Consider the following 17,512-nt stretch of genomic DNA (forward strand, 5'->3'; position numbering starts at 1 on the left):
TAGAAAGTGTAGACAGCATTTTAAATGATTCGGTCTATTTGGAATCCAACTTGAGTTTTCCCATTGGCCAAATTTCTCACTAACTTCCTATAGGGTAGAGATGAAGGGAAGGGGTGTTTCTTTCCTAAAGAGATGAATTTAACCAAATGTAAGACCCTCCTGGGCACTGATGATGTACCTCACAAATCCAATATGCATACATATATGAATGCATATGTACCCACATGCACATGCCCACATGTACTAGATGTATACATACACCTATACACATTGTCGAATAAAACAAGAGCCACTAAGAAAAATGCCAACTATTTTCTATACCGTGGACTCTTTGAACAAGCTGTAGACCCTATTAGATAGAGTAATTGGCTAGCAGCTTTGAAAAATCATCTTAGTGGTAAGCATACTAGGAATTTTAATGAAATGTAATTACCACACATTTGCCGCAGTCATTTGGGTGCTCGATATCTTGACAATTTTTATGGTTGAGCAATAAAACCTTGAAATCACTGCACCTACAATGGTCACCTTACTTAGCTTATAGAGGGAAGTGAGGGAAGAGAGCTTTCAGGGCATTGCTCTGAAACTCCTGTCACAAGCCACTTAAGTGCTCAGAATCAAGAGAGGGGATGACTTGGGTTTGCAGAAGAGCTTCCACAATCAGCTGGAAGCAAGGACTCAGGTGAGGCACCTGCTAACAGGACACGTGGTCAGCCTCAGAGACGAACTTTGTTAAACATGTGCCTTTGTGGAGATGCAGATATCGTGCTGTTTCCCTGTTGCCTACTCTCTTGAAGTGTAGCAGTCAATCGGTTAACTGCCCGATCCGACTGTCTCCCGCCTTCCCTGACCACTTTTTGTGACATCATCTCAATTTTCCTCCTGCCTCTCTGACTCAGTCTGTACCAATCATTTCACAAACGTTCGTTCCACAACTGTTACTGCACATGTTCGGCGAGCAAGGGGCTCGATGAAACTATTTAAATAATTTTGTAAGTTATTATGATTTCATTTAGCCTTTCCAACCATTTGGGATTAAAGGCAAGGACCATGTCTCATACTCCTGAACTGTACCCTGAAGTTAGCTCAGCATCAAATCACTGTTTAGTAATTACATCTTAGTAGTTTTGATTGATTATATATACTTATGTGTAAATTACACGTGACGAACAAGAGAACACCGGGAATTTGATACAAGGATTCATGTGTGCAGCTCATTTGGTGGAATCAAACCTAATGAGAAATACAACAAATGCCATTCAAACAATTCCCGTCCATACCAACTTTATAATCATCATTATCACCATCTATGGAGCTCTTACTTGATGCCAGGTACTGGCCTAGGGAACTTTATAGAAATTTAGTCACACAATCGTCACAACCTAAAGTGCTACCGCAATTCATTTATTGGAGTTGGATTTTGTAGTAGTGAATATCACCTATATTCCTCCCGGGACTTGAGAATGGCATTTCATATCTATATTGATGTGGCTCGGTGGCAAAAGTCTGGACTTTCAAGCTAGAGAAGTCTGGATTTGATAATCAGCTTTATCACATCCTGTGCGTCCTTGAGCAAGTCAGCTAACACGATCTGAGCTTCATGAGTACTAGAACTCATTCATGAGGAGAAAGAACTCAGTACATGGTAGGCACTCAACAAAGGCGGTTATTTATTATGATTATTATAGTTATTATTCCACAAACTCCGCTCCCCCCCAACATACAAGTAAACTTATTACTTAATTTGGGTCTTATGCAAACTTAATGAGAGGTAGTCATTTTTCATGGAGGTAAGTATTGCGCTAGGGACGTGAAGACCTCCATTTTCATTTTGTTTTGCTGCTAACTCTATGGCCTTGAGCAAATTATAGAATCTCTTTGTTCTTCCAGATTCTACATCTGGTAAAATAATACTTGCTCCTCCTGGCCTCAAGGATATGTCATGAGAATAAATCGTTGGATGTTTTTGGAGTTCTGAAAAAAGATGCACTATATAAATCCAGAGCAATACTATTATAACTGACCTTTAACAATGGTTATCCAATCCTTGGGCAAGTTCATGTTTCATGCTTGTAAACTGTATATAATACAGTAATTATTATTTAGTGGGGAGACTGTGGCTTTGAATCACACAGATCTTGGTTTGTACTCAGACTTGTCACACTTCCAGCTATGTGACTTTGGTCAAGTGACTTTCCCATCTTTAGTCTCCCAAGCTTAAGTCTCCTTATATTTAAAATGAGCATAAGATCTCTTCTATGGAATAATTTTCAGGTATTAAATGTTCTGTGTAAAGTGTCTAGTATAATATTAGATGAAAATAGAACTCTAGTTACTTCTCTTTCCTGAAGAAACTACTAGATAATCATGATAGTTTCTACATTTTCAATGGCATATGTTTCTCAGATTTGTTAAGAATGTTCTATATTCTTATTTATGCCTATTTATGCCCATTTTCATGAGTAAGAAACAAAAAACTTGGCTGCAACTTTTTCAAAGTTACACTGTAATAAAAGCTTAATTTTATACAAACACAAACACACATGGATTAGTTCTCCATTATTACATGTCTTATTATGTGGATTTGGTCACAATGCAGGTCAAATCATGTTCTCTGAAATGTAACAACCATACAGTAATGTTTGGATAACCTGATTATCCTTCAGGCCAGTGCCGACATCATGAAAAAGTTACTTGCCTGTGGACATGTGTCTAGAATTTTCATCTCAACACTGGGAATATAAAAATACCGTATAAACCTCCTCATTCATATTGCTACTTAGCTGAAGCCATTGTCAAATTTTCTCACCAATATGAAATAGAGTTACTTGTGCTGAGGAGATTTATCTCCTGTTTTCTTTGAGATGGGATGAGATGGGAGGTGGGAGGGGAAGTGGAAAGGAAAGAGAAGTAGAAGAAAATGCTTCCCCCTTTAGATTTTCATCTGGATAATCATTTGTAAAAGTCCATACTGAAATGCTGGAAGAAGTATTGCTCTTGCAGTTTGGGGAAAGTAAAATTGGTAAACTGACCTTGGCCAACACGTGATAGCCAGTATTTGCTGAGCGCTTATTATATGCCAGGTACTGGTTCAGATACTTAATACACCTACCTCTTATGAGCTTTACTCCAACCTTCTGAAGCAGGTGCTATTATTATTATTTTTTTAGCAGGTGCTATTATTATGCCCATTTTCGAGACAAAGAAACTGAAGCAGGGTTGGATTAAGCAACATGCCCATGGTCACAGAGCAAGCAAGCAGTGGGCCAAGGCTACAATCCCAATTGACTAGGACCTCAGTAAAAAAAAAAAAAAAAAAAAGAATGGTTTGGGGCAGAATGTGAGGTTTTGAGTGAGCCTTGGATGAAGGAACAGCATGTGGGAAGGCAGAGCCAGCAACTTACATGCAGAAGAAAATGTTATGTTTGGGGGTGGGGAGGAGGGGAGGCTGACCAGAGCAGGCTGTGTTATAGTGCGGCCACATTAGGTAGTTTAGAAGTAAAACGTCCCTGTGTTTGTCTTCTTCTGACTTGTTTGGGACGGCATTAAATATGGTTTGACAGTTAAGCCTGGGGTGTTTTGAATAATGCACAGAAGCCAAAACATCTAGATGCACAACTATTCAGAAATGTCCTTGGGTGCAGGTTGAAGAGGGGAGGAGGCAAGGTTTTGAAGGAGGGCCGCCCCTCCTGAGCCTCATGCAGACAAGTTCAGCCAGAGGGTGGCACTGGGGCCCTGGGCCTCCTGGCTGCCCCCTGGGGTAGGGAAAGCCCTAGCGAGTGAAGTGTCTGTGAGCCACGCTGAGATTTAGCCAGAGCTCAGTGAGTTTCTGGAAACAGGCTGTCCGTTTCTGGCAAACTAGCCAGATCTTCCTGGTAAATGCCTTTTATTCCTGCTCTGCAGCTGGTCACAAAGTGTGGGGGGACCTGTGGTCAGAGGGATAATTTTGGGATGAGAACAGAAATCCTGCAGCTAAACCAGTCCATTCAACAAGCTACATTCTAATTTCCCAGGTAGTATCGGCTTGCTCGATCTGGGGGCTCTTTCATAATTTTAAACAAATCTTTGATTTCCTATCGATACAATAGTAGAAAGGCAAACAAAACTGCAAAGTTGCTGGAAATTAACAACTCACAAAGGACATGAAATTTGCTTTATCAAAGAAAAAAAACAAGCTTTTTTTTTTTTTTTCAAATAGCAGAGAATATCTGAAATGTACTTCAAAACTGAACGCCTAGGAAATTTCTCTTTTATGTAACTCCTATTTGAGGAGTCAATCCCTGTACCTAGAAAATGAAAAATATAGTAACGCTTTCCTAGCATGAATGATTCTCAGTCCTGGCTGCTCCTAGGAATCACCCAGGAGCTTGAAAAAAATCACTGATGTCTGGGTCTCATCCCCAGGGGTTCTGTTTTCCTTTGTCTGGAGCGAAGCTTGAACACCAGCATTTGTAAAGCGGCCTCTGTATTCTAATGTGCCTTCTTGCTAGGGAACCACTTCTCTAGATGCTGTAAATGGGTCCTAAGATCATGGCTCCAGCCAGCCAAATGTCACTTATAATTTCAAAGAGAAAATCTACTATGTTACATTTTTGTAGGGGCAGCATGTTCTGGGGAATAAAGGATTGAGCATAGAGTGAAGAATTGCAGGTTCTCACTTTGGGTTTGTAGGTTAAGTTTTCTGGATCTAAATTTCCTTATTAGGAAAAAGATACCATTCAACTGGAAGATTTCTAAGACTCCTCCCAACCTCCATATTCTCTGACTCTAGACATCTGGTTAACTTTGTTAACAAATACAGATGCCTTGGCCTCACCTGTAGACCTGTTAATCTGATTGGTTTGGGGGGAGCTGTAAATACATATTTTCTTTTATTTTTCTTTCTTTCTTCTTTTTAGAGAGGGAGAGAGAGAGATAGAAAGAGAAAGAGAGAAAGAGTACAGGGTGAGGGAGAGAGAGAATCTTAAGCAGGCTCCATGTCCAGCATGGAGATGGATGTGGAGCTTGATCTCACAACCCTGAGATCATGATCTGATCTGAAACCAAGAATTGGATGCTTAACTGACTGAGCCACCCAGATGCCCCTACATCAATATTTTCCAAAGTTGCCTAGGTGATTCTAGGGTGCAACCAGAATTGAGCATCACTGCTGTGTGTTCTTTGTTGAGCCAAAGTCTTTTCTGATAGAAGTTGAGATTTGCACGTGTGTGGTGTGTGTACTCTATGTGTGTGTGTGTGTGCGTGTGCGTGTGAGTGTGTGTGTCGTATGTAAAACTGTATGTAATGTGCTTGGGGGTGTAATGCCAGCTGAGAGAGTGGCAGGAATTCATACTCAGCCTCACATTAATTCAGGAATACAGAAGTAATGCAAACACATATGTCCATGCTGTCTTAATTAGTCCCTGCTGGTTGCTCTGTTCACAAAGTGAAGAAGTATTGCCAAATGTCTGGGATTCCAGCCCATTTTAATTCCCTGGTGGCTTCATAGGAATGAAAAAGCAGGTAAGATGGCCCGGAACAGATATAGCACCCAACATTCACACATTGCTTTGTAATTCATCTAGCACTTTACATATATGATATCACTGAATCCTACTAAGACTGAGATTAATTTTCTTCACTTTAGGGATAGAAAATCTGAGACTCTAAAGAATCTAGTCCCCAAACACACAACTAAAAAGTAGTGGATGCCAATATTCTAACCTCAACTTTTTGATGTCATATTTTTCTTTCCTTCATTGACCTACTTCATGCATCTACACTGACCCTGCCAAATAATCCTTAAGTGACAAGGCATGGGGCTGTGGCAGGATGGGGGAAATACACAATCTTTTGGAGATTAAAAGTGAAGAGAATGGGGCTGACCATGTGGGTTTTTCCTCTCCATCCCATACAGAGTCAAACCAAAGAGAAGATTGTATTGTCTTCGAATGAAGGCAGTTAACCCTAGTCAGAGGAAGAGACTCAGGGCACTGGCCAGGAGTGAAATCAGTGTCAAGAGAAGAGACTGCTGGCAAGTTAATTCTAGCCTTAGCTGATGCCTTGATCCAGAACAATACAATCTCATTATTTTGGACTTTTTTCTTCTTTCTTTCTTTCTTTTTCTTTTTCTTGCTTTTTCTTTCTTTCTTTCTTTCTTTCTTTCTTTCTTTCTTTCTTTCTTTCTTTCTTTTTCTTCTTTCTTTCTTCGTCCTTTTTTAAAGTCACGGATATAGTAACTAAAAAGATAACCCTCAAAGTAGCCAGATAGAAAAAGCAAAAGGCCAAAATATAAACATTCTGTAGAACACAACAGAACTATCAGGTTTGGCTCACAGATTCTATAACCATCTTGAGGAGCCTCAAAATTTTCCAGAAGTTCTCAGATTTTTAAGCTAGGGTTTGAGCATCACCTATAGAAAGAAATCACCATTCAGGCGATTTCTCTGTTCTAATAATTCAGGCACTTCTAAAAGGAATTGTTGGTAACATTTTCATACATCCATGTGATATGATCTAAATTCAGACTGATTCACATGGAAATAATGCACCAGAGGAGAATCCCAGAGAGCCAGATATTAAAGCATTTTGTGGGGGCAAAACGAGTTTAGAAAAATATGAAAAAGCAAAGTGAAGTTTTTAACATAGTTAGCATTTAGCATAAGAGTGAAGAGCTTGTGCCAAAGTGCCATAATCTAGTTTATACTACATTTGCCCTTTAGGACATGTATTAAAATTTCAGGACAAACCATATGGAGAGGTTTGCAAAATTGTATACTGAAAGGTAGGCAGTGTACCTTATTCTCAAATGGCTATAATGTTTGCCACTTAGAAGGCTAAAATGGTAACAAAATCACCAATTTGCATGAAATATATTTAACAGGGAACATTTCCAACTCCCGAATAAAAGTAAATTAGTCTATTGAGGCTGGCTCATAAAAATCATTTAGAGCAACAAAACAAGTCTGAGGTTTTAGTCATAATCATACTTAGAGCTTCCTTAAGAAGGATTTGAAGATATCATATTAAAATATAATGAGAAAGTCTAAGCTTCTCCAGTAAACACTTGAAAATTAAGACTTACTAGTATGCCATGAAGGCCTAGTTTTATCCTTTCCTTCAACATCCTCCCTCCCCACCTTTTTCTATTTCAAAGGAATCCCTGAGCACAAAAAGGCATGAGGAAATGTAGAAAGTATGAGGATGAAGTTGTTTATCATGAATGTCTGTTCAATACGCTACATACTATATCACAAGTATAAATATATGATGCCCTACATTGATGAGGCCATTTTAATAATAACTGCACTCTCCTTCTCAGGTGCCTGATATCCTGAACTGGTATTGGCTAACTGTGTGGATATCTAGAGGTCAGATAAGTTGGAAAAAAAGACTCACAAAAGATTTGAACTTCTCTTTGCCTCATTAATGGAACTTACCTTGGAAGGCAGCAAGTGGTCTGAGTTTTTGAATCATATAACTCATTTGGATCCCAGCTCTGCACTCACCAGCTGCCATTTATAAATGGGAACAATGCCTACCTCATTGGATGGATGTGAGGAATAAATTGAGCTAAAAACATATAAAACTCCCTATACAGGGCTTTACGTAAGACAAATGTGTAATAACTATTATTTTTCACTTTTCTTCAATTTTGTTCTAAGTTTCAAAGACTTAGGCAGTTCCTCTACCATGATGACACACTACTTTTTTTAGCTAGCATAGATGTCAATCAAGAAGAGTGTTTAAAATAATTTATGTTCATATGTTTTCACTTTCCTTGGAAACAGATCTGTGTTAATTCATCACACAGTATTTCTTTAGTTCTTATTGGTAATAGGTGGTGTTCTGGGTAGCCTGGAATTCTATAGTAATATTTCTTTCTTTCTTTTTTTTTTTAAGATTATTTACTTGAAAGAGTGAGAGAGTGAAGGCAGGTGTGGGTGGAGCGGCAGAGGGAGAGAGGGGCCTCAAGCAGATTCCTCATTGACACAGGGCCTGATGTGGGGCTCTATCCCATAACCCCAAGGTCATGCATGACCTGAGGTGAAATCAAAAGTCAGATAAGTGAGTCGACTGACTGAGCCACTCAGGTGCCCCATCTATAGTAATATCTCTATTAATAAAAAGGATTCATTCTAATGAAATAATTGATGTCAGAAATCTTGTGAGCAGAGGTAGAAATGATGAACTAACACAATATGGCTTCCCTTTCCGTTTCCCAATCTTGGTCAGGTTCTATCCTCCTCTTGGGTTAGACGACATCTGACTTTAGTACAGGACAGGAAGACCCCAACCTGTCTCTTGGGTGGTTCACTGCCCAGAGGCTCAGCATCTACTCATGATCTTGACTAAGTAGCTTCTTGATCCTTCCTGATAACCAGTTAATAGAAATCCAAGGGGTAATGACTTCTCCTTAGATGGAAGCAAGTTTCTGAACTTTCTAACCTGGCTACCCATTTCACATGTCTGATATGTCGAACTGGTGTTGGCTAATTGGGTGGATATCTAGTACTCTCTGAGGGTGCCATCTTTTTTTATTAGAGGGAGCCCAAGGAGTGATGAGGAGGCCCAGCTTAGGCCAATTAGATAATTCTCAGTCAGAAGAAAGCTGTTATAGTGAGTGTTCCATGACCACTATGAAAAGCTTATTTATACATAAATGTACGTTGTTTTATATGTTGAAAATTTCTAAATTAGAAATGAAGAAGCATGTGACTTGGGGTGAAGACAAGCCGTGACACTCACCTGCCCAGGCTGCTCACAGGCTGTCTGGTACCTGGCCTGCTGGCACAATTCTTTGACCCTCTCATATTTGGGCAAGTGATTGGACTGTTGGATATTCTTGCTGGATTCTTCCTTCTTACGCAAAAACTTCCTTTGACAGAAAAGAAGAAGTTTCTTATGAGAAATGATCTGAATCACCTATCCAGCATCTTTTGCCTTTTTCTTTTTCTCCCCTGTGACATGACTCTGCATTCTTCAAATAGCATGAAATAGATGGCAAGACCTTGTCCACAGGAGTTCAGCATTTGCTGAGTCCTCTGTGAAAACTACAAGCTGGGTACTATGAAGAACCACTGTCTCCCTAAAGCGTTAATTTCAAGACATTAGGCATAAATGTTTAGCTTTACAGTTATATAAATGTTCTCTCAATGTTTTTATGGAAAAAAAACAAGACAATGAGGATTACGAATCAAAGGGGGAAAACCCAGCAGGGACTCTGGAGATTATAGTCTCATGGATTTGTATATTTAAAACTAGGAAAACCACATAAGGAAAGGAAGTAGAAAGGAGAGGGCCAGACAGGACTCGGGAAGGAGGGCTGGGAATGCCAATGGACTGGTCCGATCAGGAGCCGAGGTCGAAAAACTCAACAGCAAGCGCTCTGGTCCCATTGTATGAGAATTTATGTTTTACGGTTCTGATGCAACAATCGTTACTGTGCTGGCCAGTGGAGAATGAGTACCAAACCATTCAATCTTGTGACCGGGCTTACGAAATCTGCATGCTTAGTAAACCGGAATAAGGGGGAAAAATACTCAGCAGGGAGAGCTGCCCACTAGGACTGGTTCCCAGAAGCACCCCAGGAACCAGTAATTACCCTCTTTCCACGAGGAATGTATCACGCCAAATTCTGGCTTTCTTGTTTGTTCGAAACCTGAAAGCAAAATAATAATATTTACTGTTGGCATCTGGACGTTTTTCCAAATGGATCTGTGCTAACAGTTTATTTAAAGAAACACCTCTCACTTCCCGCAGACCATGACTGCAGCTCTATCAATATGCTATTCACAGACAGCCGAGAAATTCTCGGCTTGGGGTGATTCTCATGGGCAAAGAGTACTTTGACTCCACTTCTTTCAGCTGCTGGCTGGCTCTGGGTGCCAGTGTGCTTGGGGCTGGCCGAGGGAAAGCAAATTGACACACCTGTTACCTGGCTTTTCCAGATCCAGAAGTTTGAGGACCGACTTGCCGTCTACATCGGGAGGTGTGTCGAGGCCCGCAATATCCAGGATTGTAGGGGCCAGGTCGATGTTGAGAACGATCTGTGGGACTCTGCAAAGGGTCAGATGGTTACGCCCTGGGCCTAACACCAGTTGAGGTGGCACGTAGGGCCACTTTCTGCACACTGAGACTCATCAGCCTCCAATCTTCTCCCCCTCTATCTTAGTCTTCGATGCATAAAACCATTTAACTTAAATCAGACAATTCCCAAAGTGTTTCAAATGAGCTGAAGAGACATAATAACATTCTTCAGAGAAACCCTTCTACTATCATCACCTTCTCCCTTACCCCAGGACGCAGTGCAACGTAGCAGCAGATGAGGCACATGGATGAGATTCAGACTATCTGCGTTCTGGGCCCCAGTGTCGCCACTTCCAGAATGAGGAACTCTGAGAGGGGCACTTATGCTACCTGCCCGCTTTCTTCTTTGTTACATTAGAAGACCCGGCTGCACACTCCTTAAGGGCCATTCCAGATTTGGAATTCTGCTTGCATTTTTTTTCTTTTACTCTTTCCATAACTGTTTCATGTACACGATCTTATTTTACATAGAACTTTCTGATGTGGCCGGCAGGACATGTCAAACCCCTTTTTTAATGGTAAAATAGAGATGCAGAGGAAGGCAGTGACTTGTCCAAGGTGGTAGAAATAGAACTCTGGTCCTTTAGGCCTTCTTTCTTCTAAAATAAAATCATGCTTTTTAAAGTTTTATTTTCCTCAAAGATTTTACTTAGTAATAATTTTTTAAAAACCCACTAAAAAGCAGGCATTGGCACTTTTTTTTTTTTTAAGACAGTGTGTTTCTGATTCAAAGGAGGTACAGAAGATGTCCCTAATGGTCACATTCTGTGTCCGTGTGCACAGGCCATGTGACACGGATTCCGGTTCGTTGGACAGAATTAATCAGTGATAGTTAATTTTCCTTTCTCTTTAAATAGTATACCTCAGTTAATTTGACATGTGGTAGGGGGAAATAAGGTTTTCATTTTCTAAATTACCAACCTCAACCTACCTACACCCTTTTCTGTTTTGGATGAAAAGAAACCAGACACAGATTGGTAATGGAATTATCTCAGATACACATGAGCCACAACTGCTGAATGTTGCAAATGGAGAAATACGTACATTGATCCTGGTTCTACACTTGGACCACGAATAAAGAAGGGCACACGGATGTCAAAGTCATATGGCATGGATTTCCCCTTGACCAGTCCAAACTGCCCAATATGGTAGCCGTGGTCGGCGGTGTAAATGATGTAAGTGTTGTCCAGCTCCCCTGTCTCCACGAGCATATTGTACAGCTGAAACATAACGGAGACAAGATGGGCAAGATGACAACAGTGTTGCCGTGATTTCCCCACAATGTCTTCCCCAGTATTTTTTAAAGGCAAGAGTTACTTTAACAAGGCTAAGAAACATGATCACTGTCTGCATTTTCTTAGTTGCTTACAATCCTGAAGGGAAAAAGTCTAATAGAGTCAGGTAACTTTTTTGAATTTGGCACATTGCTCTTAAAGGTTTTGTGCACCTATTAAAAAGAAAAACAAAAAACAACTCCACAAAACAGCCTCCATCACCTAACTCATAGGTTTTACTTTGAAAAATCCATTGTTAAAGCAAATTTTATCATCACTCTTAAATAGTTATCAAGGGTTAAGAACAGGCTGCTTTGGAGCCTGATCCACCTAAATCCAGCCTTTAGGCACATTTTGTTTGGCTTCAGTTGTTTTGTTTTTAAATTCAGGAAATTTCAAATAAAATGTATTTCTGGCTTCCTTGAAAAAATCGGAAGACCTCATGATACTAGCTCGATCTTCCTATATGGCATAAAATAGCAGGAGCTGGGTAGTTTCTTCTTGTTATAAATGTGGGCATTTAAAGATCACTATAGGGGCACCTGGGTGGCTCAGTGGGTTAAGCATCTGCCTTCAGCTCTGATCATGATCCCAGGGTCCTGTGTTTAGGCCCCACATCCAGCTCCCTACTCAGCAGGAAGCCTGCTGCTCCCTCTGTTTTTGCTCTCTCACAAATACATAAGATATTAAAAAAAAAATAAAGTTCACCGTAATCCCAACCATTCCCCATTGCTTTATACCAGCTTTAGGTATTTACGTTTTTGTGAGTGTAGCCCTTGACTTACGGTATTTTGATTTTTATCTCCTCTTTGCCATTGGCTCCAAAGAACCAAGCCTGAGAGGTAATAGAAGGGGTCAAGATAAGGGAGTGAAGATAAAGTCACTAAACACACACTCACGTACACTTATACACACACAGACTCTCTCTCTCTCTCTCTCTCTCAAAAACAACAATAAAACAAAAACAGAATTGGCAAGAATGGAGCTACACAAAAGAAGCTGGACCCAAACCTGTCACTAAGGCAAGTTTGTGTGCTTACCCTTTCCACAGAATCGTCCACTGACATCAAAGTCTGAAGCCTTTTGCGATGTAGAACGTTTGTAAATTCCATGTGGATGGGCAGCATGGGTCCCGTGTACTGCATAATCCAGTGCTTGTCCATATTTGGTGCATAGTTATAACTAGGGGTTCTGAAAATATCCAGAAAGGATTCTTACTATATATATTTTTAGTCATTTAGAGAAATATCTCAAGTTGAAGGCTGTGAAATAATCATTTAGGAAAGGCAACTTAGACATTGCCATTTTTTTCTCCCACGTATCTTCTATGTTTATAAGAAGAGCTAAAATCTTCACTACCTCAAACATCACACATCCCCTAAAGGCATATGGGTTCAAATTTATAAAAAACCAAGACAGGCAGCTAAAAAGGTAATTAGTACAAGTTCATTTGGACTCATTGAATAAAATGTGTAAAAACACATCAAGACGATCATGGTATTGTAACATCTACAGATAAAATAAGGTAATACAGAAGAGAATGTTTTCATGGTGATGTTAACTCATAAAATTTTATAGCTAATTAGGCTATTAAATATATAGTCACAAATATGTGGAACAATGATGAATCATAATTTCAACATATTTTTTCTCTTGCTTTTACTGGGCTCTTTTATTGATTATTTTATTATTTTTATATCTAGTATGAATTTTTCTCATTCCTAACTTTGTGTATAGATACCGTTAATTTAATTGCATATGCTAGAATTATAACCAAGTCTACTTCTACAATATACATGCTTACCAATAAAGCTATTCTTTTTATAGACAGTTCAATACAAGTGCAGAGCACAAATTTTGTTAACTACAGGGAGGTAGTTTCAAGTCTATATCTAATTTATTGCAAAAACCCAAGGGGTGTCCCATACATTCCATTGGAGAACCCACAAAATATATCACCTTCTTTTTGATATCTAACCCATATCCCTTGACCATTAGACCATTATGCAGTCACTTCATATTCCCAAAGTTCATAACCATTCTGTTGTTTTGTACACATTAATTCATTCAATTATCTCTGCTGTTCTTGGAACTTGGTTTATCATTCCCATTTTACAGTTGAGAAAACTGAGGCTTAGCAAAGTTAAATCCTCAGATGGACAAAGCTACCAGGTGGTAGATCGAGGACTCAATTCCAAAGTCCATTAGGACCATTCTAACAAAATGAAAGAAAAGTGAAATGCGGGGTGCTTCCTATGTCTCAGACTGCTTCTCATATGACCCACAACTTTACAAGTAACTGGTCTCACAGAATAAGCAACAATCCATGTTGGTTGAGAAATCTGATAGCCAATGTCTGTTCTGGGGAGGATCCTATCAGTGAAAAATCATGGACAACGACAAATGTAGGGACCCTGCCCCATCATTATATTATAAAGCTAGGGAAACAGGGGCGCCTGGGTGGCTCAGTCAGTTAAGCATTCGACTCTTGATTTCGGCTTAGGTCATGATTCTCAGTGTCTTGAGATCAAGTCCTGTGTCAGGCTTCATTCTCAGCATGGAGTTTGTTTGGAATTCTTTCCCCCCGTCTTTCTGTCTCCCCCACTCTGTTCCTCCCCCTTCTTGCTGTCTTTCTAAAGTAAAATTAAATAAATAAAATCTTTAAAAAACCCAAAAAACCAAAAACTGCCCTAGAGAAATATTCACTGTGAGCCCAGTGAATTCAGGGGCGCTGATCGTGTACTCCTCTAGTTTGTCATGGTACAAATTTCCCTTGGGGGTAAGCCTGGGGTTTCTGAGCTACATGACTGTATACTGGCTTATTTATATCCATGCTGAGCTGTATAAATGCTGCCCATTATCATACATTTTCTTCTGCCAGTAGATTTGCAGAACCTCTCTTTTGATAGTTGAAAATGCTGTTTTGGTACCATTCACCTTCTTGGCACAATAAGTCCCCCTGATGATCAGTGTGGATGCTGGTTAACTAGCAGAAGCACAACAGCACAAACACCAATATAACACTGAGCACAGGATATACTGTCCCTAAAATTATATAAATTGTGCTCAGTAGTGTAAGTCCACTCCCTGTTAAAGGGGCAGATTTGCAGAGTAGGAAAAGCAAGTGTGGTTCACTTTGCTCATCTGTATGTGGGGATAATAGCACTTTCTTAAAAACCTCTTTTGAGGAACAACAAATCTATCATCTATCTATTAACGTTTTGTTATCTCTTTCTGTACCACACTTAAAAATGCCTAGTAGAGCGGCACATGAATTTCCTATGGAAGCCAATAAACAAATACATTCTATAGAAGTGTCTGGGTCGAAAAATCCTGTTGCATTAAAATCCAACAAGCTCTTCTGGGATCACCTGCCATTCTTTTTTAAGAGAAACTTGCAACATGAGCTTCCTTCTGCTTAGCCAGTAAGTGACTCATGAGCCACTTGGTCCCATGTTTTTGGCCTGAAAGGGTTCCTCATATCTAAAAGTGAACACAGGCAGATCAGCCTCTCCCATGTCAGGAGTTCCTGGGGTAGGAAAGCATGTAAGCCCTGTTTCTCATTCTCCACGCAGCATGTCGTGGTACAAACAGGATTAGATCGAGGGGCTGAGGAGCATGAGACAGGGGCTTCTAAGCCTCCGCGGAGAGGGATTTTCACCCGTGGGGGGAGTTGGAGGTCAGAAAAATATAGCAAGTGGGTCATGAAAGGTCCCCTATCCATTTACTGATACGTGCCCTGAAAAAGAATATGGCTATAACAGATTACACAGGGCTTCTTTCTAGTACCTAAACATCTTCCTCTCACTGCCTTGATGCTGGCTTGCCTTAATTTTAAAAGAAATCGAGTTGACTTTTTTAAAGCCACAAAACCTCAACACAAATAAAAATTAACAATAGGGAACCGAAACGAAGGCTCACAGCGGGCAAATTACATCTTCTACTGGCTACCTTGATGTGCTTGGCATAGCTCCACCTCGCTTGGAGGACCGGGGAAGGTCGCAGCAAATTACAAGCCTCAAATTGGACTCCCGGATTTGCAGAATGACATATGTTAAATCTGGCTTCTATTAAAGAGGAGAGTTCAGGTCTGCTGTCAAAGCCACTGTCCCTCCCCACCTCCCAGCTTGCCTTTCCCCGCCCCCTCCCCCCTTAATTTTCCAAGTGGGAGCTGACCCCCAGCTCTGGGGATGAAATCCCAGGTGGGATCTCAGCAGGGGGCTGAGGAGGGGGGTACGAATTTGCCTTTTAAAGGAAGACAGACTGCCACTGCTTCCCACAGAACAGCAGCTGTTGGGGGGGGGGCTGCAGGTGGAAGGTCGGGGGTCGCTGGAATTGACAATGTTGTTGAAAAGTGATCTTTTGCCAAGGACCTGTGGTTGCCTCCTGCTGGGGTCTGCCAAATTCCTGGAAGATGCAGCCTTCGGGTCCCCCCCTCCCCATGATAATTAAGGCTTGCTTCCCTAAGAACTGAGTCACAATGATTCAAATAGGGCCTGGAGCTGGCAGCTGAATGACAGCCACAGAAAGAAGCAGGTAGCTGTTTTAGGGAAAAGTGGAAAATCACATGTCCAACTGTTCCAGAATGTGTGGGGATCACACGTGCAATCTCATCCCAGCCCTGTTACTAGTGTGTGATCTTGGGTAACTTTTTTTTTTTTCTCTAAGCCTCTGTTTCTTCACCTGTATAATGGGAATAACAACTTCAAAGTTATGTGGGGGTTTAAAGAGATTTCAGTGACACCAGCGAACAAATCCTGGTATCACATCAGACCTATAATGGCAGGTAGCTGGCAGAGATCTTATCATGAGTAGCTCTTTGGACTGTCGTGGCAACCCTGAGGTGTAGGCAGGACATCTTATTCCTGTTTCACAAATTAGAAAGTAAAGTGTCCAGAGGCGGCTCAGAAAGTCTGTCCGGGGCCAGAGCGCTCTCCATCACATCACAACGGCCAGGGCGCTGCACTGCACCACAGTCCCCAAGAAGTGCCTCGAAATCCCAGTCATTAAAAGATCTGATACATACATTCCTTTCTCTCAAAAAAGTAAGTCTGAAAATCCTTAGCCTTTGTCCTGGTTTAAAATATTAGCCTCTTTGGCTTCCCATTCAAGTGCCCCCCACCAGCTGCTTAGTGTCTACTTTTGCTGACAGTACAAGATAAAGTCTGACCCTCCAAGGCAAGCTGGTTGCATCAGCGAAAAGATAGATTACACTGGCTGTTTGCTTTAAAACTGAGAGGACAAATGAATAAATTGACGTTTTTGAGTATCAGTTGCTTTCTTGGGGAAAAAAAAAATCCATGTCCCAATCGGGTAAGACGTCTTGCTGTCTCTTCAGAGGAGGATTTACCCATAAACTATGTATTCCAGGCCTTATGTTCTCCACAAACATGCCTGGAGCCCTCAGTAGACTGTGCTCTTATTTGAAATGTTAACTTTTTTTTTTTTTTTTTTTGCATATTGCTTTTCTCCAGTTGTTACTTATTTGGATTTATTGCTCAGCATTAGATCACAGATCCTTCAGACCACACGTTTGTGAGTTCAACCTTTGCCATCTGTGTGCCAATTCTCTTTGGGCTTTGATTTTCTCTCCTGTATTGCTTATTAGTGTAACAGGAATAAGAATTCTGAAAATCAATAATGCCACCTTTCTTTTTGATGGGTGGGTATTTGGGGAGAATAATTCTCAGTAGAAAAGAAATAGTTTTAAGATATGCATGTGTTGTATATTAAATCCATATTCAGGGAATTGCAAGAAACTTAGCAGTTCATTTTTATTGCCGATGGCCTTTGCTGTCACCCAGAGAAAAGAAATACATTTGTAGTGTTTTATATTTGACCAAGTGTTTTCTTCATTTGTTATTTAGTCTTGGACAACAAAAAAAAAAACCTCTAACGATCTAACTCTTAAAGGGTACTGGTAGCAGGACCATCATTTTGTAAGAAATGAAATAGGGTTTCAATTCCCAGAATAAGCCTGTTATACAGATTTAAGACACACACACTCAAAGCATTAAATTGGAAATTCTATACTTAATCTCCCAAGCCACACCATCTCAGCTTTCACTCAAATTGAACTTATTTAATTGACTTTGTAGAGATATTCCCCACCTGAGTTCAAATGTCTTTAGGTAGGTAACATTTGAAGGCACACAGAATAATATCAAATG

At 40.4% G+C, this 17,512-nt stretch overlaps 1 protein-coding gene across 11 annotated transcripts in view; it reads right to left on the minus strand.

Annotated features, from left to right (window-relative positions):
* SULF1 (sulfatase 1) overlaps positions 1 to 17,512 on the minus strand; it is a 175,546-nt gene that overhangs the window by 32,377 nt on the left and 125,657 nt on the right. For all 11 annotated transcript variants that reach the window (XM_041769182.1, XM_041769176.1, XM_041769180.1 and 8 more), the window contains 5 exons: positions 12,383 to 12,533; positions 11,113 to 11,288; positions 9,910 to 10,038; positions 9,584 to 9,640; positions 8,728 to 8,857 (listed from right to left, as the gene is read on the minus strand). In XM_041769182.1, the coding sequence (XP_041625116.1) occupies positions 8,728 to 8,857; positions 9,584 to 9,640; positions 9,910 to 10,038; positions 11,113 to 11,288; positions 12,383 to 12,533 (643 nt within the window). The remainder of the gene's footprint in view (positions 1 to 8,727; positions 8,858 to 9,583; positions 9,641 to 9,909; positions 10,039 to 11,112; positions 11,289 to 12,382; positions 12,534 to 17,512) is intronic.

The sequence above is a fragment of the Vulpes lagopus genome, chromosome 9 (assembly GCF_018345385.1).
Source record: "Vulpes lagopus strain Blue_001 chromosome 9, ASM1834538v1, whole genome shotgun sequence".
Classification (NCBI taxonomy): domain Eukaryota; kingdom Metazoa; phylum Chordata; class Mammalia; order Carnivora; family Canidae; genus Vulpes; species Vulpes lagopus.